General features: G+C 45.5%; 1 protein-coding gene across 4 annotated transcripts in view; it reads right to left on the bottom strand.

Moving 5' to 3' along the window:
- Positions 1–8,093: 8,093 nt before the first annotated feature.
- LOC147420880 (uncharacterized) overlaps positions 8,094–25,001 on the bottom strand; it is a 77,246-nt gene continuing 60,338 nt past the window's right edge. For all 4 annotated transcript variants that reach the window (XM_086505125.1, XM_086505127.1, XM_086505126.1 and 1 more), the window contains 2 exons: positions 8,564–8,635; positions 8,094–8,481 (listed from right to left, as the gene is read on the bottom strand). In XM_086505125.1, the coding sequence (XP_086361251.1) occupies positions 8,344–8,481; positions 8,564–8,635 (210 nt within the window). In that variant the 3' untranslated portion in view covers positions 8,094–8,343. The remainder of the gene's footprint in view (positions 8,482–8,563; positions 8,636–25,001) is intronic.

Raw genomic sequence — 25,001 nt, forward strand, 5'->3', positions numbered from 1 at the left:
CTTACACAGCCAAAATAGAAAAAAAAAAGTGAGGATTTGGCAAAATGGACAGCACCATCGCGTCTGGAACGGCCCAAAACCCCAATCTACAATGTCAAAGTGCTCAAATCCGACCTCGGATGAGCAGTTTAGGGCAAAAACATGCTCCCAAAACAGCAAAAACACAGTTGCAGTTGTTCCTCCTCTTCTCTCCACGTTTTTTCTGGTCTTCTCTCTGGTTTTTCAGTTCCCACACTTAGCTTTATTACTTGGGCACCCTTGGTCTTTTAGTTTACCTCAAACGGACCTGAACATGCCAAAAGCTGACCTCGCAGTGCATAGTTGTCACCCTGCTGCATCCTCCGCACACTTGGCACTCAGCTTTTTCCAATAATGCATCCTGACAACACGTGAAGTGGTCCCAAAAGATGGTCCGCATGATGACCTTTCTGCATAATTATCACAAGAAAACACCCACGTTGTGTCCGTACTTATCCACGTGCAAATATAGACCACATTCGACCTCCTGACGCCACTAGATGCCATCTGACGCACCTGCTTACCTCATGTCGTCGGCCCGCGGATAGCTTCCGCGAGAATTTTTATGTGCTACCAACTCCTCATTATATAGAAAAAACACACTGGTACTGGTGATAGTGAAAATCGATGCACTATGTACATGCTATCCTACCTGTACACATGTGGGTCCCACGTAACCACCTGGCTCTGGAAAATGAACAACCCTTTATTCGATGCACCATGCATGGGTATGTACATAATGCCAATCCCTTGCTTCAAAAAACTCCTGACACCGGCTATGCCACAACTCAGTAGACGGCAGCTAAGCAACATAGATAGAGTGTTCATCGACACTCAAAACAAACAAAGAGTACAGGGATCCATTTTTACTGCCTTTCATCATGATAAAGTTATTTTTGCGGATCATTCAAGAACGATAACCAAAAACTGTAGTGTAGCCAAGATCATCCAATTGCCCTATAAAAAGCAAGCTCTTCGTAAGCTTGGGCACATGTCTGACATTCTGTAGCATAAAAGTAGTGCCATTATGCATCTGATGTTTCACATCATCAATGCCAACAATGTCAAGCTCATAGGAATCACCAAGCTTGATTGTGCATAACCCTCATCATGTGCAACTAAAGCATCTGGAGTGAGATTTGAAGTGAAAATGAGAACATCTGAGGGATCTGCTGTCACCTCGGCATGAATCTCTGTGGGCATAATGATCATCACTGGAGGAGGAGCATCCTCTACTGCAGTGGTAGGTATGGGAGACTCAACCACATTGAGCTCCTCAATCTTTATTGTACTTTTGCCTTTGCCATAATTATCCTTTTGCATGCTTTTTTGATCTCTTAAGAAACTACGACAATCCTTTTTGTAATGACCCTTCTTGTGGCAATAGTAACACTCGACATTTCTGGCATTGAGGTCTCTACTTTGGTTCTTGTGTCTGCTAGGACTACGAGTATTTCGCTCTCTACTTTTGCTTTTGTATTTGTTCCCGTCACGGCCTCTTGCCTTTGTTGAACTACCAACCATATATGCATCTCCATGACTAGCACCGTCGAGAGATTTACGTCGAATCTCTTCAGTGAGCAAAACATCTGTGACAGCATTGAACTCTAACTTGCCATTTGGAGCAAAATTGCTAATGGCTGTGCAAAAGATATCCCATGAACTGGGTAGAGAGCATAATAAGAATATAGACTTGAGTTCGTCGTCAAACTCCTTAAAGCCGTGAGATGTCAGCTGACTGAACAAGGAGTTGAACTCATTTAAGCGACCAGAAACTGTGCTACCTTCTTTTATGTTAAGCTTCATAACTTTTTCATGAGAAAAACTTTGTTGGATGCACTTTTGCTCTCCCATGCTGAACATAAGCTATCCCAAAGTTCCTTGGTTGTTGTCTTCCCTATGATAGTGAAGAACACTGACTTGGCTAGATGTAGATGTATTGTGGCCATGGCTTTTGCATCCAAAATCTCCCACTGAGCTTGCGTATAGTCATCATCCTCTGCACGCTCTTTCAATGGTTTTGAGAGGCCTTTGTTTATCGAAACATCTTTCACACTCTCTTTCCACATGGTGAAGTTGCTGCCATCGAACTTGCGAATGAAATACTCCTCCTTTTCTGAAGAAGAAGCCATGACTGACAAGAGGGTTTAAGACGTGCCAAACTATGTCGAGAAGCTGTAGAAATTTGGACAGAGTAACCTTTGTATTGGGAGTAAAATCTCAACTGAAATAGACTCAAAAGTGCCAACAATGAAAAGTCACGACTCGCAGGAAGGAAATCCGGCAAAGTTTCCTTTGTATGAGGAGTCAAAACTCAACTCAAAATACACATAAATGTGCCAACTGCACTAACTAGGCATTTGTTGCACAAAAACCACTGTTGTGTGACCACCAACTCGGTGTCAAAAGCATAAATAACCATCCAAATACATATCCTATGGCGAGGGTACCGTAAATGGGAACTCGAGCTACCTGTATCACAGAAAGTGTTTCAACATTCAAGCACACCCCAGCTCAAAGAAAACCTCACGCTATCGACCCTCCAAAGGCTAATGTAGACACAAATGGACTAGCCACAGTCTCAGAAAGAGCTCTTCCAATCCGAGTCTCAGAAACGGCCGGGAAAAACTGCCAAAATAGCCAAAAAATGGCTCCACACGTAGTACAGTGGGCAATGTCCGCAACTCAACGTACATTAGTAAAATCGCGCTCAAACAGGTGCCAAGAACTACTGCATGCAATAAAAGTGATCCCTGCGGGGATATCTACTCTCAAAAGAGCTTAGTAGCACTAGGTGTGCTCAAAGAAAAATGCATCTGTCAACGCATCTGTCCGCAGAGAATCTGCTGCCGAAATGACTGCCAAATTGCCTGTGAAAGCGCTGTGTCTGGTAACCTGGAGAATCTGTGAGTGAATGGGCTAAAAAACTTCCTGTAAACTGTAACTTGTGTGTCGGTGTTGCTATGTGCCGATTTCTATCGCCAGGCAGAAATACGCTAGTCGAATAGCCGCCAAATGTGTCGTATTTGTAAAATATGTCGTACAGTGCGATCGGTGCGATCGGTGCCGATGTCAGGTGTCACTCCTCTATGATAGAGGTACCTCACCCACGCATGTCGCAAGCATGATCATCAATCCCGAGAACATGCTCGTCTGGAAAAACGCCCGGTGTATGGGTCGGATGTTGGAGATCCGCTGCAATGAGCAGTGTTGAGCCGGTGCGCATGAGCGGTGTCGATGTCGATGTCGCCTTCCGCCGCCGCCGGGCGGAAGTGGCTAGCCAAGTAGCCGTAGACGCGTACGCTCAAAGCTGAAAAGGATGTCGAGATTGGGCTGATGCCGAATAATGCAAGGCTTACTCGTTCAAGCTCTCTTGCTCACCCAAGCTTGCTGAATAATGCAGGGCTTACTCGCTCAAGCTTGGGCCGAGGGTTGCTCGATGCCTCTATTATGCTCTGTTGCACGACCTCACTGCTTCTTGGTCGATTGCCTGCATAGAGAGTGTGTTCAACACGGTGCTGAGCTACGAGTAATAGCCCCTTGGATGCTACGAGTCCTTGCTGGTGAGTGTGTGTTGATTTTGCCAATGTTGTCCATGTTGCCCTCCTATGCTCGACCTGCTGTAGATTCCTCGATCCTGCTCGACTACCCCCGATACCAAGCTTGCCTTGGCTTGTTCATCACCTGCTCGGTGACTTGCTTCCTGCCAATTTCCTCTTGCAAGCCTTCAAACTCCAAGCCAAGCTGCCAATTTCTGCTCGATTATACTCGATTGCATTCAAGTGCTCACCATCTCCAAGCTCTTGCACTGCAGGATTTGCTCAAATTTGAGCTACTACCTCGAGTCCTGCTCCAAGCCTTCAAGGCTCTTCTTTGTTCGATTCCCTATTTGCAATGCCGCTTTGAGATCCACCTTGATTCGACTCTGCAAGGCTACACTTGTAAGCTCATTGCAAGCTTTTGTTTCCTGCAGAGCTTCAAGCGCTACCTTGCCAATCTTTCCAAAAACCCGATAGGGTTCGCTGCATGCGCGATGAGCCAGGGCTTGGGGTCGGATGCCCTGAGCTATGATACCAATTGTTGTGCGCGTGTACGGAGTGTGCAACAGAGGAAGAAGAAAGGGGAAGGGGATGATACATAGACAGTCTCTCTGTTTGGTTTAGTGGAGAAGAAAGAGAAGAGTCAACTCTCTCTTTTTCTCCCTATATTGATTAGGAGAAATCAAGTGTACAAGAGTGGTTTCCCATGGCCACCTGGCCTACACCCCAACTGTGAGTACCTCTGGTGCTCCCAGATATGTTATCTTACCCTCTTTCTTTGTCCCTTTCATTATGGACAACACGTACTGCACTGCGTGGTCGATTGGTTGCGTGGTTGTTGAATTTAGAACTTGTGTAAATGTGGTTGCAACCACATGATTGGGTGTTGTGTACCTTGGTGGTCTCTTTGCGAGGAAGTGGAAGTGGTGGTGGTATAATCTTGCATGTTCTTCCACCTGTTTTTGGATGAGAACGGCAAATGTCGCAGTAGCGGTTTCCTTGGTGAAGGTTCCTATTGTTTTTCTGTCTCTTGCCCTCATGGTCATTCCTTCTGTCGGCAATTTGAGAGCTTCTGCCACTATCTCTTTTGTAATGACCACTTTGACTTTGTTCTCTTACTGGTGAGAGATTTGGGTTGATCCATCTTCCTTGATTGTGGACAAGAGCTCATAAGCTTTTTGGAAATCCACTCCACATGGCTCTTGTTCATAAAATGCTCTAAGCCCCAGCCTTCTGTTGGCTTCTTTTGTCTCGGGCTTTTCAATGTCATCATAGACCTCTCTTGGTAGAAGTTACAGTTCTACATGATGTCCTTCTTCACTTTTGAATCTACCTGTGAACACTGTGGTGTTGTTCTCCTCCAATTGTCCTTTTGACAAATAGGTTTCTTTGGCAGTTTTGACTAAACTGGGTCCAGTTGGTATGGTGGTAGCTCTTGCAGCTTCTCCTTTTGCAAGACCCTTTTCTTGGCCTTCTCTGTAGTTTGTATGACTCCTGTTAAGTGAATAGAGTGTCAAAGTTAGCAAATTTGGCAGATTCTTCTCTGAAATGTTCTTCACTCTGAATTACTGACAAATTGAGTCCAACTTGCTTTAAATCAATTTGTAATTGGCTTTACTTGGGGAGGGCCAATGAGGCTTCAGGAAGAGCATTTAGCAAGAGGGCTCGCCCAAGAGAGAGAGGGGACTGATTTTTGCAAGGCATTATCACACACACACTCACACAAGCTCATGTGTGAAGAAAGAGAAGACTATCTCTTGCCAAGCTTTAATGGAGAACTCATCACCTACTCCAAGCTTGTGAGATAGAAGCCTACATCAACACTCTCTTGGCATGTGGATGTAAATCCAACCAAGAGCCAAGCTTCAATGCATGCTCATCTCCTCTACCAAGCTAATTACTAAGCTAAGCTATGCTACATATGAGTGATTATGTGAGGAGATGTACATCTTTCTCGTAAGATACTCCTTCTTCCTCTCAATCTACTCTCATACCCTGCTAGCTCTCACCATCTTCGAAGGTGTGTGAGGTCTTGGGTCTAAGAACGGGGATAATTCAAGTTGTTTTTGTTAAGTAGTTCCATGTCCTCTCGTGTCTCCTGCGGTATATTGCCCCTTATTCTTGCCCTCTCTTGTCGCGTGCACACAAGAAACTCCTGCTACCCCAATCGCGCGTCACCTTCATGATTCGTCTGATGCAGGCCATGCTCGCCCACCTGACCACTAATGATGTATTTTTGGAATTAAATCCAACTGGTATACCCTCCTGGTAGTGACGGTCCATGAAAAAGATATTTGTTATTTAATGAGTCTTTACAATAATAGTCTAACAAAAAGATAGTGCTTTTTTTTTGTTAAATTGAAATTGTTGGGATGCGGGCTTTTGTTGTATTTCTTGTGTGAACAACCTCTTCCACTTAAAAAAGTGATGTATCAATCAACCATGTAAAGAACCTCTTACAACCCATGTGTAAAGCATAGCCACTCGTGTTTGTGCATAGGCACCCACATCTTATGCTCATGGGCGAAAAGGTTGTCCCTTTGTATATGCCTATATAAAGATACATTATGCTGAATAAAAATAAGTCTTATCATTTTGCAAATGTACTCTATTGTACTGTGTATCCAATAACAAGTCCTAAACTAACCCTATTCAAATCATGCTTATGCCATGAATGGCACATTAACCCATCCACCTTAACCTAACAACTGGTATCATATGCTTTGTTCACAGATTATACACCATGTAACCCTTATGTTCTCATCTATAACTAACAAAATATATATGAGAGCCTTATCCTTCAAATTTTTTTGCTTTGTTTCTCAACCAATAAAGCATAGCCCACACAACCAAACATCCACAAGTAACCAACATAAGGCTTCTTGGTGTGCAAAGCTTCATATAGAATAATATGCTCCAAAGTTGTTAGGACGTTTGTTACATACATAGTCATCACACGCAACAACCTCAAGCTACAACGCATGTGGCAAAGCTTTACTTTTGACAATAGCGACGACCTTTTTTGGCAGACCAATTTTCTGAAGAGTATATGGCACTAGTGTTTTAACCCATGACTTGCCAAAGATGCGATAAGACTCTATTAAGATTTACCCTCCTCTATAAGAAAGGCAAGTGCCCACAGTATAGCCAAACATATTTTTAGTGGGTTTTATTTTTTTGGCTTGAATCCAATAAAACACCAGAAGTTTCGCCTTAATGCCACATTACCAAACATACTTACCATCCATGAAGTTATCATCTTACTTTGTGCTCTTTGTCCTTGTCCTTTAAACAGCCCGAAAAGACCCCACTTATATTGATCCTTTCCTCATGCCAAGACAAGCTACTTGGACTTCAAACAACCTAGACACTATGTCCTCACTAACATCATTTATTAGTATATAGGATTAAATAACATCCAAATCTCCAAGAGGTATCTACGGCTAGGTGAATTTGGTACCAATCCATCTAAGTCTAGAAGTCTATAATTAGGAAGCCCACACATGGCAATCGTAAACTTGATTGCTTTCATCAATATTGCATGATCGATTCTCTCTACGTTTTGCATTCCCCAACAATTTTTCCAAGCTCTAAAGCACTTATAGTTTGCTCATTATTCACTTCTAGGTCACAATAGTTCATTCCAAGTTAGTTCACATTTAGTTCCTAGACAGCTTTAAAATGGTGATGTCTCATCCATACACCCTATTTGGGAAGTGCTTGTGTTAGTAATGAGGGGGTGCAGATCTGCATGGCTTGTCACACAACCGCATACTTTTTATACAAAGTTCCAACGAACTAACATCCTACTAATAGATTGAAAGATGCAAGAAAAATTTTCCCATAATGAAGGCTCACATCACATAAATCTCATAAAGACAAAGAAGCAGTACAACCAAAGAAAAGAATGCTTGTTGGGGATCAACCCTTGAACATGATTACCCTCATCATAGTGAATCTTGATCGATGATCAAAAGAGACATGCTGATGATTTGCAATTTAAGGAAACTGTGCACATAACAATTTAATGGCATCATAGCACATTGCTGAAGTAGAATTACTATGAAAATATAGATGTCCTCTTTAGAGACTTGAAAATGTATAATGTCATGCAGCCATCAGAGTGCTTGTCAAAAGAGCCCATGAAGCAAGTCAGTCACAAAATAACTTACTTTTTATGGTTGGTTTACAGGCTCTTCTCCAAATTATGGTTTCTTGGAGTTTGATGAATGTTTCTATCTGAAGAGTGGCTGACATATAAACAAGCCGTTTGCCTATGCAAACTATGGCACTGCCTTTCGATGGTGTGGAGAGAGAGAGAGAGAGAGAGAGAGAGAGAGAGAGAGAGAGAAATGAAATGATATATTAGCGTCTTCAAAAGGCCAAAATGACCTATGAGACCAATCGGTGAATCTGACACCATGTCTGGGCACCATGAGAGAGAGAGAGAGAGAGGGAGGGGGGGGGGGGGGGGGGGGGGGGGGGGGGGGGGGGGGGGGGGGGCTCTTCCTATTTCTTTCCACCCACAAGGCAAGGTTTAAGAAAAGCATGCCCTTTTTACACGGGCTCAAAAAAACCTCGGCATCAACACTCCCTTTTCCTAGAAAGGCAATGCCAACAAAATGAAGGCGACTAGATGGCAAAATAGGAGATGTGGGGTTGGGAGGTGTTTAGCAATTTTGCCTTGTTTCTACAGTAAGTTTGCTAGCAAAGCATTTTACGTTACACCTTGGTGTTTGCTAGCTTAATTCACCATCTCTTAGTAGGAGTAACAATAATTCCCTCCTTAAAATTTTTGTAAGGAAACTGAAAAAGTAACCTCCTTCAGCAGCATTCTCATCACAGTACCAGTTGGGTGCCTTTGTTGACGAGTGGGTAAAGCCACTATAGTTTTAAGTACTTCCCAGCTTTTCTCCCCAGTTATCTGTAGGTATGCTTTTTGTGTCAAAACTAGCAGATTTATAGAGATCATCACTTGATCCTCTTTGAAAGAATGTCAGCCGTACCTCTCCCCAAGCTGTAAAGCTTCCATTCCACTCAAGGTGGTCTTCTAAACTGAAGAAAAAATCCTTAGTACCCTGAAAACATTGTAAACTCACTCTCTCTCTCTCTCTCTCTCTCTCTCTCTCTCTCTCTCTCTATATCTACTTGAGTTACACAGGTATAGAGACATTTTACTGGGGAGAGCTAGAGAGAGGCAGTCCCAGAGACACATTACAGATTTCTTTTCACTAGATATGGGACAGCCAGAGGAGCAGCCACCACTGCAGAGCTCGTCCCACACTCATTCGACCACTACTGGCACTCTCATCGACCGAGCATTGGAGCTACAGAGATACAGACGACCGCGACTGAGGAGAGGAGCTACACAGCATCGACGGAGACTACAACAGAAGATTCGAGCCATACTCTCTCGACATCCAGAGTGCAGATGAGGATGGATCCTCACCATTTCTTCCATCTTTGTTTCACACACTGTTACATCCAGTTTACCGGGTACCTATTGTATCAGCTGCTACACCCACGTAGTTTTAGATTGTAGTAGTAGTAGTAGTATTTTGTTCCACTTCTAGTTCTTTTCTAGTTCTTTTGTACCCAGACATGGTATTAGATTCACTATTTTGTAACTGATTGGTCTCATAGGTCATTTTGGCCTTTTGAAGACGTTAATATAACATTTCATTTCATTTCATTTCTCTCTCTCAGAGAAAGAGGCTGATATCTACTACTTGAAAATCCCTCTGAATCATTCCAAGGGCAAGTACATCTTTGATTACAAACCAAGCCCGATAGCGACAATCTGGAAATTGTAAAAACTAGCCACATGGCACAGCTGTAGAAAATTGAAAGCCAGGGTAAAATAACTCTTGTAAAGAGAGTGAAAAGTGCCTCGCAAGCTAAGTGGAGAGCGGATGACAGTAGCCTCAAAAAGATAGGCACTTACAACAAAAGCTTACACTGTATATCCAAAACCTGAACCACCAACAGCCACCAGTGGTGAAAAGGACAAGTAAAATCTGCAAGAGTTCTAATGTTGGGCATTGCCCGCCAACGGGTAAGATCTGACAGCAATAGACAATGGATAAACAGAAGGGAGAAAACAGTCGATGACGAAGATGAGGGAGAAGAGACAACTGACATCACCAAGAAACTGCAAGAGGATGCCACAAGATGAGCAATGAAACACTTCATTGCAGCTGGCAAGGTGCTATCAGCCACGATAGAAACCAGGCCACTTGTTGAAGGTGGCTCCTAAGGACCAGAGCTGGGGAGAGAACTCCAAGAAGACAATGGAGGAGGCTTTCATGACCACCACCAGTTGGAAACCTGGTAGAGTAAGTAGAGAGCAAAGCAGCAAGTCAACAACACCAAACCCAAACAACCCAATGTGGAGACAACCCATTGTGGAGAACACACGAAATCGAGGAAGAAAACGAACATAATGAAGAAAACACAATATATAAAATCGATGAAATCAACCGGAAAATATGCTCTAAAAACAAACTTCACCCACTATACGCACGTGAGTGCACACTTCACACACACCTTTTTTTTTAGTAAAAAACACACACGCGTGCACGCACAGACTCTCACCCACCCAAAAGTCAATTTACAAAGCTCAAGAAAAACAAAGCTTGCAAAAACCAAACTCTACATGCACACCCAACCCACTCAGACTCACACACACACAAACATAAACCAAAGCAAGGAAAAGCAAGCTGAAAGAAACCAAAACAAAAACAAAGCAAAAACAAGAAGGCAAACAAAGAAAAGCAAACCCATCTATCAACTTGGACCGGAGATGGAGATGGGCTCGCTGCTACTGTAACGCTCGCGCGCTCCCCTACCTTGCTTCGCCATCGCCATCGCCATCGCCATCGCAATTCCCCCCCCCAAGCCGCACAGAGCTCCCCCTCCCCGCGCCGCTCTGCCATCCCTCTTGCCACGCTGCCCCCAAACCCCCCCCCCCCCCCCCCCCCCCACACACACACACACAAGCCTCCCACACCCCTCCCCATTCCCTGGCTCCTGCTCCTTGAGGGCAGGCTATTTTGTCTCTCGCCCTCACCTCGTCAGCTTGGTCTCGCCTTCGCTTCATCTTCGCTCGCCTTCTGAACAGCAGACACAGATGGAGGGCTCTGTCTGACAGGGACTCCTCGGAAGCCCCCTCCCACGCCCTAGGACCCCCTTTTTCTAGTACACAGTTCGACTGGGGCGACAAATACTGGAAGCACGGAGAGAGGCCCGTCCTAATGCAGCAGTTCATTGGCAGGAGGAGGGTCTCACAGCTGAGTTCTTGTCAGGTTTTTGGGAGCGGCTGTGGGACTGCAGGCAAGCCGAGGAAGTTACTTCTAGTGATTAGTTGCACACAGAGCTACAGCAGTTGGGAGCTGGCTAGTACACAGTGGCTTCTCGACAGCCTCTGTAACTTGTGGCCATCATTTGGAGAGTCATCGTCACAGTCTGTGGAACTGCCCTATGGCACAGTAGGTTTGGCTTCGGGTTCTCCGGCTGATGCCTGCTTTTCCACAGCTCGACAGTACGCTTGGGGTGCTACAGCCTGGTCCACTCTCACGGGCCCTGCGCTCCATTTTGAGTTGGCTTCCACCAGCAGGATGATAGTGATCCAGGGGGGTCGACCTACACTCAAGCTTGCCATAGAGCTTACCCCCTAGGAGTGGTGCAATGAGAGAGAGGTGTGTTGGGACCTCGTCTGTGGCCTGACACTTTGGTTCATTTGGCCGGCCCGCTGCTTCTGCATCTGCGAGGCTCGCCCTGTCCCACCGGCAGAGACTGTTTATTACTTTTGGCTGGAGCTAATTCACACTCTCAGGGGTCAGTTTGTGAGACTTCAAGGCAGCTCCAACCGCATGCGGGAGCGCAAAGAGGATTTCCTGCGACTCTGGCGCCCAGGACCTTTCTTCACCATGGTCCAGGGTGTACCTAGATGGCACTATTCACCACCAGTGTGGCTTTTTCCTCCTCCCATCTTGTGACTTAACCCTCATTGTACATACTTTGTTTACTCACTGGGAGAGTCTCCCCATGCTTTTGATGTAGCCCTGGTTAGTAGAGGTGGTTTGTAGCCCTATGGGCAGTTTTATTAACTAATGGAAGGGTCTTCTCGGAAAAATAAACTTGGACCGGAGATTCGCCAGGTGGGGCAGCTTATGCACCTCCACGAAGAACAGCAATTGTGACCCAATGTAGGGCCTTTGCTTGCAAGGTTCGCTGCACGCCCCGCTGTGGCAAGGTGCCTGGAGACAAAGCATACCATAGCATGCGTTGTGGGGGTAAAAGCCACCCAAGCTGGCCGAAAACTGAGGTAGGTAGTAGAGCAAGCAACAAGCAATGAGGGATTGTCGCCGGTGTGGTCCTCCCTCCACCATCTTCAAGCTGCAAGTTCTAACAATGAGCACGTTCAGGGGAGGAAGCAGAGGCAAAAGGAATAGCTGAAAATTGATTCTCTCTCTCTCTCTCTCTCTCTCTCTCTCTCTCTCTCTCTCTCTCTCTCTCTCTCTCTCTGCGAGAAATGTAGGTTCGCGCTGCACAGGCCCTGAACCCCAGGTCGTGGGTGGACTCTGGACGACGCACAGCAGAGGTGAGGCCAAGGCAACTCAGGCGAACAGTTAGGCTGCACGCACCTGCACCTGGACTGGTCGCGGGTGAGCTGGAGGAGGTAGCGCACCTGTCTTGGGCAGCGAGGGCGAACGGGAGAGCAATACACAGGTGGCCTGGAGGCACACGCAGTCAGCTCCTCTCTGTCTATCGCCTAAGGCTATCTATCGTGAGCTTCATAGCGTAAGGTCGCCTATCGCCTAAGGCTGCCTATCGCGAGCTGCTGAGTTAGCCTATCGCTAAGGCTGCCTATCGCGTGTTATTGAGTTAGCCTATCGCCTAAGACTGCCCATCTCTCTATCGCCTAAGGCTGCCGGTTGCTGCTCCTTCACGCGCGAGAAATTTCCCAAAAGGCGCGTCAGTTGCCGGAGTTTGGTTCATGCGCACGTCAGTTGCTGCCCCTTCACGCGCGCATCAGCTTGAAGAGTCTTAATACGATCTCCATTCTCCATCAGCTTGTAGCAGGGGTCACCACATTTGCGGGTCAGGTTCGATGGATCCACCTACCGAAGGGGAAGGGCCGGGTGTAGACAGCTACACCACCCCAAAAAAAACAACAGCTACATTTAAGCGGAGAAACAGTGATACTGTACTATCACCAGGATCATTACGAGTGGGGAAAACGTCCAAGATACATGATGAACTAATGATGGAGAAGGTCCAAGTGATGCTCAAATCAGAGCTAAACTACATGAGAGATGACATCAGGAAGGAAATGCACGCGAGCGCTGAGAGCTACAGGAACTCCATGTATGGAGACATGATGAGAGAACTAAGGAGAGAGATCCGGGGGATACAGAATGAGGAGATTCAGAGCTTGAAAACGGAATTACGAAACCTAATCAAGACCGAAGTAAATGTAACAGAATGCGTTATGCAAAAGAAACTCGATGAGGCAGTAGCAAGTTTTGAAGCATGGAGAACAAATATGGAAAAACACATGGGGGGAAAGGATGCAATAATCGAGCTAAAAGGAGAACTTGCGGCTTGCAAATCTGCAACAAAGGAGAAGGGAGACGACCAACCTTCGGTGTTGAAGGAGCTCGAGGACATGAAGGATCAAATGAAAACTCTACGGGAAGGAGATGAACAAAAATCGAAAACGGCATCTTCATGGGCGGAACGTCTTGTGAAGACACAAGAAAAGGTTGATGAAGCAGAGAAAGAAATTGAGGATGCGAAGAAAGGGAAGGCCCAGATGCTCGAGACCACACCTACTGTAACCGGCCCGTGGGGCGGTAGGCGTTGGCTTTCACCCGAAATTCTTTACTTTAGACACACACACAGAGCACTTTGCAAAGGAGACCTGTAACGGGAATTAACACTTAATTGCACACACGGCTCGGAAGCTAGAATGCTCCGAGCAGACGCCGACAACCTATAGGCCCCAAAATTGGCGCCCCTTTCGGTATTTCTTTATACTTTGAGAGGGTAAATTTACAAAGTAGAGTCCTGGAAATCCTTTACCTGTATCCAGCTAGATACCACATGATTTGGCCAAATTTCAGCAGCATAACAACCCCAAAACTTGCGCGAAACCAATTCCCCTACTGGAACTCACTTCCACTGGCATAAACCCTCTGATTCCTGCCAAAAAACAGTAAATTCAGCACGCTGTATTTACTGGTTTTTGCCCTGTTTTCAGCCCCAAACAGTCCCCTAACTGTCCTCTGCCAGTGGGGCACTATTCCCACTGGTTCTGGCATCCATATGGCTGAAAAACAGTCAATTTACAGCGCATACACAGCGCTGAAAACGCACCTGTATGGTGAGGTTGACCCTCACCGGTGCCTGCTTTGGAGTAGCAGTTAGCTACCCCTGTTCCTGCTCAAGGAGGCTCTTGCCTCAGCACAAAAGCATGAAACCACATAGCTGTACATCAGTCAAATGAAGAGCCCTCTTGTGGGGCATCACATAACTGCACGTAGGGGAGAGAGAGAGCAGTGTGTAGCGTGCAGGGCATCACTCCTAGCACCACACTGTACATGAGAGGGAAAGAAAGCACTCCATAGCTCTTAACCTGTGTGACAGGTTCTCAATGAAGCATCCCCCCAGCATAAATCGAGCGCCCTCTCTTCTGCCCTTGACCTGTAATGCATCCGTGAACAAATAGATGCAAAAAGGAGAAGATTTCCATGGCTGCCAAAACCTGCGTATCGCTGAAAACGCAGCAAAACAGCCCTGTAAACACGCATCTAATGCCTTCCAATGCTGAAAATGAGCTCCTTGGACCTAGGCAAAGTCATGGGAAGCTCAAAAATGGACAGAAATGGCTGAAAATCAAAGTTAACAACCTCCAAAACTGCTCCCAAAAGTCAATTACGGGTTCTGTTCTCCCAGACTTGGTAAATTGACCAAAAAGTGTCACTTGGCACTCATACATGCAATTTTCCCGCATTGGACTTCCTGCTTAAAAATCTCTAAACTCGTGCATCAGTTGACTTTGCAGCAAAGTAATAAAATGTTCCCTTGGTCATACCGAAGGTAATGACGCGAACACATTTCACGGCCCAAAATAGCAGTTCCCTAATTTTTAGGAGATGCTTCCGTCGGGCTCCCGCTGGTCTTCTGACCATCTATCCTCATTGGGACCGCATCCAAAAGTGCAATATGGCCCAACTGTCGGATACTTTCTGTTGGTGATCCCACCTTGACTTTATGCCTTTATTGAGTTCACTTCCTAGTATCCACCAACTTGCTAAGTGCGACGGGGGGGCCTACATGATCTTGCTCTAAGCCTAGACATCCTCTTACTTTACGAATTCCAGTGCTGACCAACTTCCCGTCTGCGGGTGAAACTACCGTTCACATTGGCCATACAATGTCCGACCATTTGCAACTTCAAAAAGAGGGTCTTGAAAATTAAACAAAAATCATTGGAAAGAAACCAACAACTAAGGTTAGCAGTTGCCACGTCCTCGTGACACCTACTTCTACCATTATTAATATGACCATTGAGGAAGAGCAGAAAAGGAAGACTCGGGCTCTACATGTGCGGGTCACAGGAGTCAAAGACAAAGAGAATGTAGATGAAGAAGTGAAGGAACTGCTACAACGCATGGGCATCACAGAGCCTACTCACACAAGTGCATGGAGAGTGGGCAAGAAAAGAATCGATGAGAAGGGAAACGTAAAGGATAGGGCACTTATTCTCCGATTCCCGAATATAGAAATAAGGAAAGAATTTCTAAAAAAGAGACCAACTCTTAAGAAAACCGGTATTTTCCTGGGAGATGACCTTACATTGGCACAAGTGACACACATGCAAGAGTTGATGCCAGAGATCAGGGCAGCAAGAGAAAAGGGGAAAATCGCCTTTTATAGAGGAGGGAAAGTAGTGGTTCTGGAAAAGCGCTCAGCATGACGGTGCGAGACCTATGGGGCGACGCTCCGGATAGCGGCGTGGAATTGTAATGGATCATATAGGCTAGATGTAGGTGCCTTTGAAGACAGCTTTAGGGACAGAGACATAGTTTTCTACTCAGAGACACACCAGATACCGGGACAGCGTATGCCACATGTGAAGGGTTATTTATGGGAAACAGTTGGTCGACCAGACAAGAGATCTCTACAGGGTAGCCGGGGTTCAGGAGGAGTAGCAGTCTTATTTAAGGAGGAGCTGAAACCACTACTACAGATTATCAGGAAAGATGAGCAAGCAAGGTATATGTGGGTGAGAATGAGAGCCGAGACAGGTAGATTTCTATATATCGCTATATGCTACTTCCCTCCTAGTACCTCAGTCTACTCCTCACCTAAAGGACAATCCCCTTTCTCCATATTGAATAATGATATATGGGAGTTCTCTAGAGATGGAGACATCGTTCTCTTAGGAGACTTTAATGCCAGAACGGCCAACTCTCAAGCAGTATTCTATGATACTTCTGAGGAAATGCTCAGAGAAGTGGATTTATCACAGAGGGGGCTTACTAGAAACTCACAGGATAAAGAACACACTGAATATGGGAGACATCTCATGGAGATGGCAACTATACATGGTTTGGCCATACTTAACGGTCTAGAGAATTTCCCGTTATCTGGGGGATTCACATGCTTCCCGCACAGGCATGGGGCCAGTACAGTGGATTATGTCATGACTTCACCAAGCTTTATTTCTAGTATCGAGGAATTTAAGGTGGGACCCAGACCGGTTGAGATTGCAGTGGATCATGCTCTATTGACCTTATCAATCTCCTTCCAATACAATGCCTCTCAAGTACAAAGGAAGAAGACACACACAAGATATACTTTCACGCCAAAAACTGATTCAGTCTATGTGGAAAAGATCTATAATAGGATGTGGACAGCCGAGCCAGTATATACTGTAGAGGAGATTACTTCTCAATTAACAGAGATACTACATGGAGCAGCACAAGAGGCATACCCACATACTCAACCTGATCAGAAGAGAGGATCTGGGAACATGCCTCAAAACAGTTGGTATGACGAGGAATGCAGAGAGACGAGAACCCAAGTCCGGAAAGATCTTACACTTGGGATCATCACACATAAGCAGTCTCGGATTGCTCTTCGGCGTATAGTACGTCGCAAGAAAAGGGCATTTTTAGCCAAACTGGAGAAGGATTTATATCAGCTCTTCTTGAGTCAGGACTCACATGAGGCCTGGCGCTTATTTCACGAGCACTCACCGCCTCCGACGATTACTTCTCCTGAGATCTGGGGTCAATATGTAACATCATTATATATGGTATCTGGACAGCCTCCATTACCAGATCCGCTAGAGCCATGCCCTGCTACTAGTACTTTCTTTACTACGGAAATGGTGGAAAAAGCCATTGATAAGATGAAGACAAGAAGAGCATATGATCATGATGGTTTAGTAGCAGAACATCTGATCCATGCCAAGGATCTACTTTCAGAAGTCCTTGCTCGTCTGTTTAATCGGGTCATGTGTGAAGGATTACCTGAATCTTGGAAATTATCTACTATCGTACCTATTTTCAAGTCAGGGGATCCTATGATACCCGGAAACTACCATACCATTATGGTAGGTCACACTTTGACCCGACTGTACGCATCCATTCTTGAACAAAAATTGAGTAGATGGGCAGAGAATGAGGGCATAAGGGCAACAGGGCAAGCTGGATTCAGAAGGGGTTATTCCACTTTAGATCATATTCTTACGCTCAGAGCCATTATTGAGGAAGGAAGAGCAAACGGGAGAAGGATGTATTGTTGCTTTGTGGATTTTCGGAAAGCTTTTGATACAGTATCAAGGGCCAGATTGATGCGCAGGATGCAAGAGTTAGGGGTCCCCAAAGAGATTATTTGGGGGATCATGTCCTTATACGGGTCAGTAACTGGTTATGTACGTACTCCAGAAGGGGATTCCGACATTGTTCACTCCACTGTTGGAGTAAAGCAGGGATGCCCACTGTCCCCTACTTTATTTGGTATGTACATAGATGAGGTATCAGATTACATTGATAGAGAAGGTGACAGAGGTGCTCAACTTGCAGGGTCATGGATCCCTTTGTTGTTGTATGCAGATGATATTGTATTGATAGCAGAATCACCAGATGGAATGCAGAGGCAGCTAGATGCATTACATAAATTCGCGGAGGACAGTGGTCTGTCGGTAAACTTGGGTAAAACCAAAGTTATGGTGTTTAACACCACACCGCAGTGGGTTAGGAGATCGGCACCTACATTTGCATATGGCCAGGATACAGTAGAGTACACAGATGCATACACATACCTTGGGGTGGTATTTGCAGGACCGAAGTTTACTCTTAAGAAAGCAGCGGATGCTAGATTATCCAGAGCCTCTGCAGCCCTGGGAGGGTTGGAGAGGATGTGTTCACAAGTGCAGTTTCAGGAACCACGAACAAAACTTTGGCTCTTTGATACTGTGGTGGCTTCGGCTATGCTTTATGGGGTCCAGATTTGGGGACCATCTGTGGATCAGGATAATTGGAAGTCAATGGAGAGACCTTTGGTATCTATAATTTCCCGAATGATTAGAGCCAAGGCCTCCGTACCACACGCGATTACCCGAGCGGAACTAGCGGCCCCTCCGATAGAAATTGAAGCTCTTACCAGATCAGTGTCCTTTATACATGGTTTGTGGGATACAAATAATGGCCAAATATACTAGACTGGCCCTCGAATCCTCTCGACAATTGGCAATGAAAGGGGATACATCATGCTGGTATGCGCAACTGTCCTCGTGGTTTCAGAGACACGGGTTCAGTATGGACAGATTACCCCCCTTCCAATACTCTCTTGAGGCTCCATCACTGGCAATTACACGAACGGAGATTAATAAAATCATCCGACAGGATCTTATACAGTTGGATACTAAGAGGACATGGGTAGACCCTACACAAGAATTGGGCACGAAGATGGCCGACTACAAAGAAAACTTCCTACAACTATCTAAAGATGGATTTGTGATTCGCCCGAGTTACATGGATACCCACTTGTCTCATGGTTTGAGATGTGCTATTGGTCAGATACGTACATCCTCACACCAGTTGGAAATTGAATTTGGCAGATTCAGGGGAATCCCACCTGAGAGCAGAATTTGCAAGTTATGCGGAATGGAGCCGGAGACAGAATTACACTATATACGCCACTGCACAATATACTATGAGATATGTGGGCGTTTTCATTGCCTCTTTAAAGAAGGCTTTGGACCTCTAGATAGAATCATGCAATACCAAGATCAAAGATGCTTAGGCTTGTACCTACTGGAACTACATCGGCACAGGGATAATCTAATGAGAAGACAAAGAGCACTACGGCCTCAGAGGCAGATCACAGACTTCTTCGGATTGAGAGAAGCAAGAGTGGAAGGGGAAGCAAGAGGCCAGCAGCCAACACAAAGGAGTACCCACATTCATACCAAAGGCACCCTAATTGACAGAGCAATGGAGCTTAGGAAATTGAGACGACCACGACCAAGATGCAGAAGCACACTTCACCGGAGGAGACTACAACAAAGGATTAGAAGCATTCTAGCCAGACACCCAGAATGCTCCTAAGAAGTTTATTTAATACTTTGTATTTAGTTTTTTCACATTTACTTTCACACTTTTCACACTTAGTACTTTAGTACTAAGGTACCCAGACATTGTAACAGATTCACCACTTTTGTATCAGTTTGGTCTCATAGGTCATTCTGGCCTTTTGAAGACGTTAATATAACATTTCATTTCATTTCTCTCTCTCTCTCATGTGTCACTGCATAGTCTACTATGAGATACGGGGATGCTTTCACTGTTTATTCAGAGATGGTTTTGACTCGTTAGATAGAGTCATGAGATATCAGGATCAAAGATGTCTCGGTTTATTTCTACTTGAGATACAAAGACATAGAGACTCTCTATTGAGAGGGCATAGACAGAGACAGTCCCAGAGACGCATCTCAGATTTCTTCAGTCCGAGTACCACAGAGGCAGAGGGGCCACGACCACCACAGGGCTCGGTTCCCACCCATACACTCACCAGCGGTACTCTCATTGACCGAGCTATAGAGTTGGGGAGATCGAGACGACCACGACTGAGGAGGGGAGCCACGCAGCGGCGATGGAGATTGCGAAAGAGGATCCACAGGATTCTAGCACGACACCCAGAGTGTCGATCAGGATAGACCTCATGCTACTGCTATATTGTATCATTTTGTACCTTTGTGGCATTATACCATTGCTCAGCTTACCAGCCACCCATAGGAGTCGGTAGCACTCCTATCTCAGTTTCTAGCTTGTAGTTTTCTTTGTTTGTACCCAGACTTGGTACTAGACTCACCATTGTAATCAGTTTGGTCTCATAGGTCATTTTGGCCTTTTGTAGACGTTACTATATCATTTCATCATCTCTCTCTCTCTCTCTCTCTCTCTCTCTCTCTCTCTCTTTTTTTAAATCTGCTTTGATTAATTTACAAGTGGGAAACCTCAAAGTGAGGAAAACCCACGAAAAGAAAAGGATACAAAAAGCGGAGCACTATGAGGCTAGAAACAGTCAAAGTAAATCCTGTAGGTATCAAGAGTGATGTTTTAAGCGTCATAAGCAAAATGCAACACTTGACCAAGAGATAATTTGAAATAGGGAAAGGGGTCAACATAAGTGCCTTGGAACATTAGGGAGTTCCTATGGTGCCAGATGGCCCACAGAGTCCAAAATCTGACCCAGGTGAAGAACACCGAAAACTGAGATTGCAGCGACTGGAGCACCCCTAAAAGCCAAAAGCGGCTGTGAAAAGAGCCTGAAGGAAAACGCAGCCGAAGAGCAGTCAACACTTGCCGAATGAAGGCTCTGGAGTGGTGACAACGCCATAGTAAGTGTGGCACGGTCTCCTCAGCTTCAAGGCATCTGGGGCAGCAAGAAGGCGCAATATGCCGAGCGTGTAACACACTGCCAACAGGTAGAGCTCCCACCAAGCAGCGCCACAAGAAAACACGTTCCTTCAAAGGTAGATGATTCTGCCACATGTGACACAATGTGTGTTGCCACCACAAGGATGACTCAGAAAGCAACCACAGCTGATTACCATGATGCACAATCCATACATCAGACTGAAGGATGGCATATACACTGCCAGTTGAGATGCAGTCCAATCTAGTAGTAGCCAGATTCCAATCAGAGAATCGAGAGTCCACATCCAAAGGAGGAATGGGTGAGTGATCAACAAGCATCCTTTGAATTTCCCGCCAGAGAGGAGAATAGTGAGGACCCAACTGAAAGCGGGACACTGCATCAGCGAACAAAAGAACATAACCCGTGTCATCAAGCACCTGATGCACCTGACAAATTCCTTTTTGGGAAAGAAAATACGCTTGGCGAGGAGACCATTGAACCAAAGCCAAAGCGAAGGCCCTGCTCCAATGCAGACTCTCCAAACAAAGAGAGTTACCCACAAAGGATTGTCGACCATTCCAAGCCAAATGCGAAGTGACAACCTTCCAATCAACAATGAGAGAAGAAGTAAAGGGACATCCAGGAATGTGTCCTTCAAGCTTCCCAAAAACAACATCCCAATAAGTCGATTTCCAAACCAAAAGATGGGGTGACAATGTGCGTACACAAATGTGTGACCATGAGGGCCCAGGGTTGCTGCTGCTCCACCAAAACTGGCAACAGTATAGCTTTCCGAGCCAAAAGATGACGTCGCAAGTCCAAAATATTTAATCCTCCAAGCGGCTTGGGAGAACAGAGCTTGTCCATAGATAGAAGCCGAAGACCCTTCTTGCTAAACCAGGTCCGCCAAAAATGCTCTAAAATGTTGGACATGAGGGACTGCAAGCGCAATCGAGGCCAGGATAACAAAGGCAAGTAAAACTGCACATAAGCCACAAGGATGCATTGGACAATCCTGAGACACACATGAATTGGCCACATGGACAATTTCCAATAATTTAACTTGGAATGCAGACGTTGGAACACCCAATCGAGTTTCTGCATAGCCGATACATTCCAACCTAGCGGATAACCCAAATGGTGAACCGGAACATGCGGAGGAACAATCTCCCCAGGCCACAATATCTTATGCCACACACACTCTTTCAGAGGCAATAGCTTGGATTTACAAAAGTTAACTTTTGAGACCTGCTGCCAATCCAAACAAGTGAAGAGTATGCATAATTTGGTGTACATCATCATAGTGATTGTGAGGCATAAACAAAGAGTCATCCGCATAGGCCTGACCAGCAAACTGCAGTCCAGAAGGTAAAGTTAGGCCATGAAGCCTACCAGTGGAAGTCAAGGAATCCAAATCCATAAACAAGGGGTGAGTAGCGATCGCATAAAGCAAAGCACTCAGAGGGCAGCCTTGCCTTATCGACCGTCCCAAAGGCCAAGATTCTGTAAGAGATCCATCCAACAAGCCTGCAGAAGTGCTGTCTGCATACAAGAAAAACACGACACGAGATAGCCTAGGCCCAAATCCCAGGTGTTGCATGGTATCCGCAATATAATCCCAAAGAATAGTATACCTTCTCAATGTCAACCTGCATGACCAAGATACCTTGTCGAGTATATATTGCATATTCCATACCAATGATGACATTCGCGAGGTTATCAGTAATTTGACGTCGTGGAATGAAGCCGTATTGAGATTGATGCAAGCCTTCATGCAGAAAGCACTTGAGTCGGTTAGCCAGCATTTTTGCCATTAATTTATATACCACAGGCATGAGTGTAATAGGCCGCCAATGAGAGAATTCTTCACACAATGCATGCTTAGGTATCAGCTTGAGCAAACCTTCTTTCCAAGAGGAGGGCAGTTCCTGCTGCTCCCAAGCTGTATTCATCATGAACAACAGAGGAAACTTCAAATAAAAATTCTTAGAGAGACCATCCCAACCAGGAGCTCTCCATCGACACAAATCAAGCAAGCTGGCATACAATTCCGACTCAGTGAAAACAGCTTCCAAGTCTTGAGCCTGCCGCATCGAAAGAATGGGAGTAACATGCGATAGAAACATGTGACGTGCTTGGCAAACTTCTGTCATGGGAGAAGAAGGGTGAGAGTTTAGGGCTGGTGCTAGCTCTCGGAAAGTGGAGGTCCACTCCCCTGACGGTAATTTAACTCTCTGTATAGCTTGAGACTGCCTAGAGTGATACAAATGCTGTAAAAATTGTTTAGAAGCACATCCTTTATCTGCAAAAGCCTTTTGACGAGCTCGAGTTTGCCATTTGGCCAATTTCCTCTCATCATTGTGTCGTAACATAGCGCAAGCAGAAAACAACTCGGTCATTTGAGTGTCAGTAAGAGAAGAATGATTAGCCAAGTGTATTAATCTGCTACAAGCATCCTTTGCTTGATTAACCTGTTCCCTTAATTGTGACAATTAATCCCTGCCATAATCCTGGATAACACATTGGACACGCATAACAAAGCGGAACCAGGCTATGTCTATATCAACATACATCTGGGAGATCAAAGGCGGGATGATACCCACAATCATAGCGTGAAAAGGCTCATGCTTGAGATAAGCATTATTGAAATGCAAAAGCCTCTTCTTGGGTAGGCGATCATTGACATCAAAAGAGCCAAAACGAAGTTTCAAGCATACAGGAAAATGATCCGAGAGACACATAGCATAATCAATCCTCATCTCGGATACAAAGTCATCATACTGTTGCATGCGAAAAAACTACCAGCGATCCAGCCGAGCGCGATACATAGATTGAGCATTATGTCGAAAAGTGAATCCTGGATCAGTCGCATGCGAAAAGGGCCACAAATCAAGCCCATTACATGTCAGCATAAATTGATCCCATGATTGCCGTTCCATATGAAGCATGTGAGAATGCCCAGTAGAATTATCCGCAAGGTTTGGTGCATTATTAAAATCCCCACAGAGAAATGCATTGGAACGCCAACAATAAGAGGAGATAGCACTCCACAACCTTGCCCTATTTGCAGAAGCTGTGTATGCATATAATCCTCCAAATTCAAAAAACTTCCCCATTAGCAATACATTGGATGACCATCCATCTCCAAGCCGGGTCATTGAAAAGCAAGGTCGGGAAGAGTTCGTGTCGAACAAGTATAAGCACTCCAGAATAGCCAGTTGATCCTGCATAAGCTATCCAGTAGCCCACAAAGTAAGAAGTTTGTCCTCCAAATTGATGTTGGTTATGCTCTTGAAGAACCACAATGTCCGCTTTACATGTATGTATATAGTGCCAGGTAAGCCGCCACTTGTCGTGATTGCATAACCCACGCACATTATAGGAGATGCAATTCAAAGAACTATGCATTCTGATATGGTATATACAGTGGACGAGGATACGGGAGAAAGGGGAGAAAACTCAAGTACCAGTGCCCATCGACACATCCTCCCCGACTGTAGGTACCTGGGGAGGTGGGTCGAGACCTGGACCCGGATGATTGAAAATAAAGGCCCTTGCAATGAAGAGGCTTCTCCTGTAACAACTTCCTTGTAAGAGCGGACCACCTTGTCCCAAGCTTCAGCCAAAGAAGTGTTGTCATTACAAGGGAGTTTTTTCTAAGTAACATTCTTCAAAGGGGACACATAATTACGTGAAGATGCCGGAATACCTGCTTGTGTGGGGATGTTCGTGACTCACAGAATACAAAAATGGTTTGTGTTTGCGTCCAGCTTAGGAGGGCAAATGACTTTTCCCAACTGAGCAACCAACAAAGGAAGAAAGTGACGCCAAGTGCGAGGAAAGTCGACCACCTCAACCCAGACGGGACACTTGTGACGAATGAAACTCTGATAGTCCTTGATGAGAGCCCAGGGCAGTACATGAGTCATCTGCATATTGAAGAAAAGAGGAGACATTTCAAGCAAAGCATCCCGAGCATCCATGTCGGCCAGCAAGACTTCATAGAACCCCACGCGCCAAAGTAAACCCCTCAAACTGCTTGCCGTTTGAGTAGGAAATCAACCCATTGGCCTACATCCTGAGCCATAGGCATTCTACCAGAGGAAAAAAGAATCACCGCGTTAAGTGCATATTGAGCAACAGGATCCATAAGCTCCTGTATAGGGATGCGCACTTCCATGTCGAGAGCGGATCCTTCCCAGGCTTGACGCGCATCCTCGAAGTCCTCATGCAAACATTCTTTGATAAGGCTTAAAGCATCCATATCCGAAGATTCCATGGCTTTCCGGCACTTGTATATACACTGCTCAGCCGAATCCATGCGAAGCTCACACACACACACACACACACACACACACACTCTTTTTTGGGGTTTTGAAATTTGACTGCTATAGACACAGAGACACACACACACACACACAGGCTGGCTGTACAAGAACCCTGCTGCTCGAAAACTTTCCCCCCCCCCCAACACACACACACACACACTCTCTGAAACAGAGTAGC

This window comes from Adiantum capillus-veneris, chromosome 28 (assembly GCF_014529385.1).
Source record: "Adiantum capillus-veneris isolate H3 chromosome 28, ASM1452938v2, whole genome shotgun sequence".
NCBI lineage: Eukaryota > Viridiplantae > Streptophyta > Polypodiopsida > Polypodiales > Pteridaceae > Adiantum > Adiantum capillus-veneris.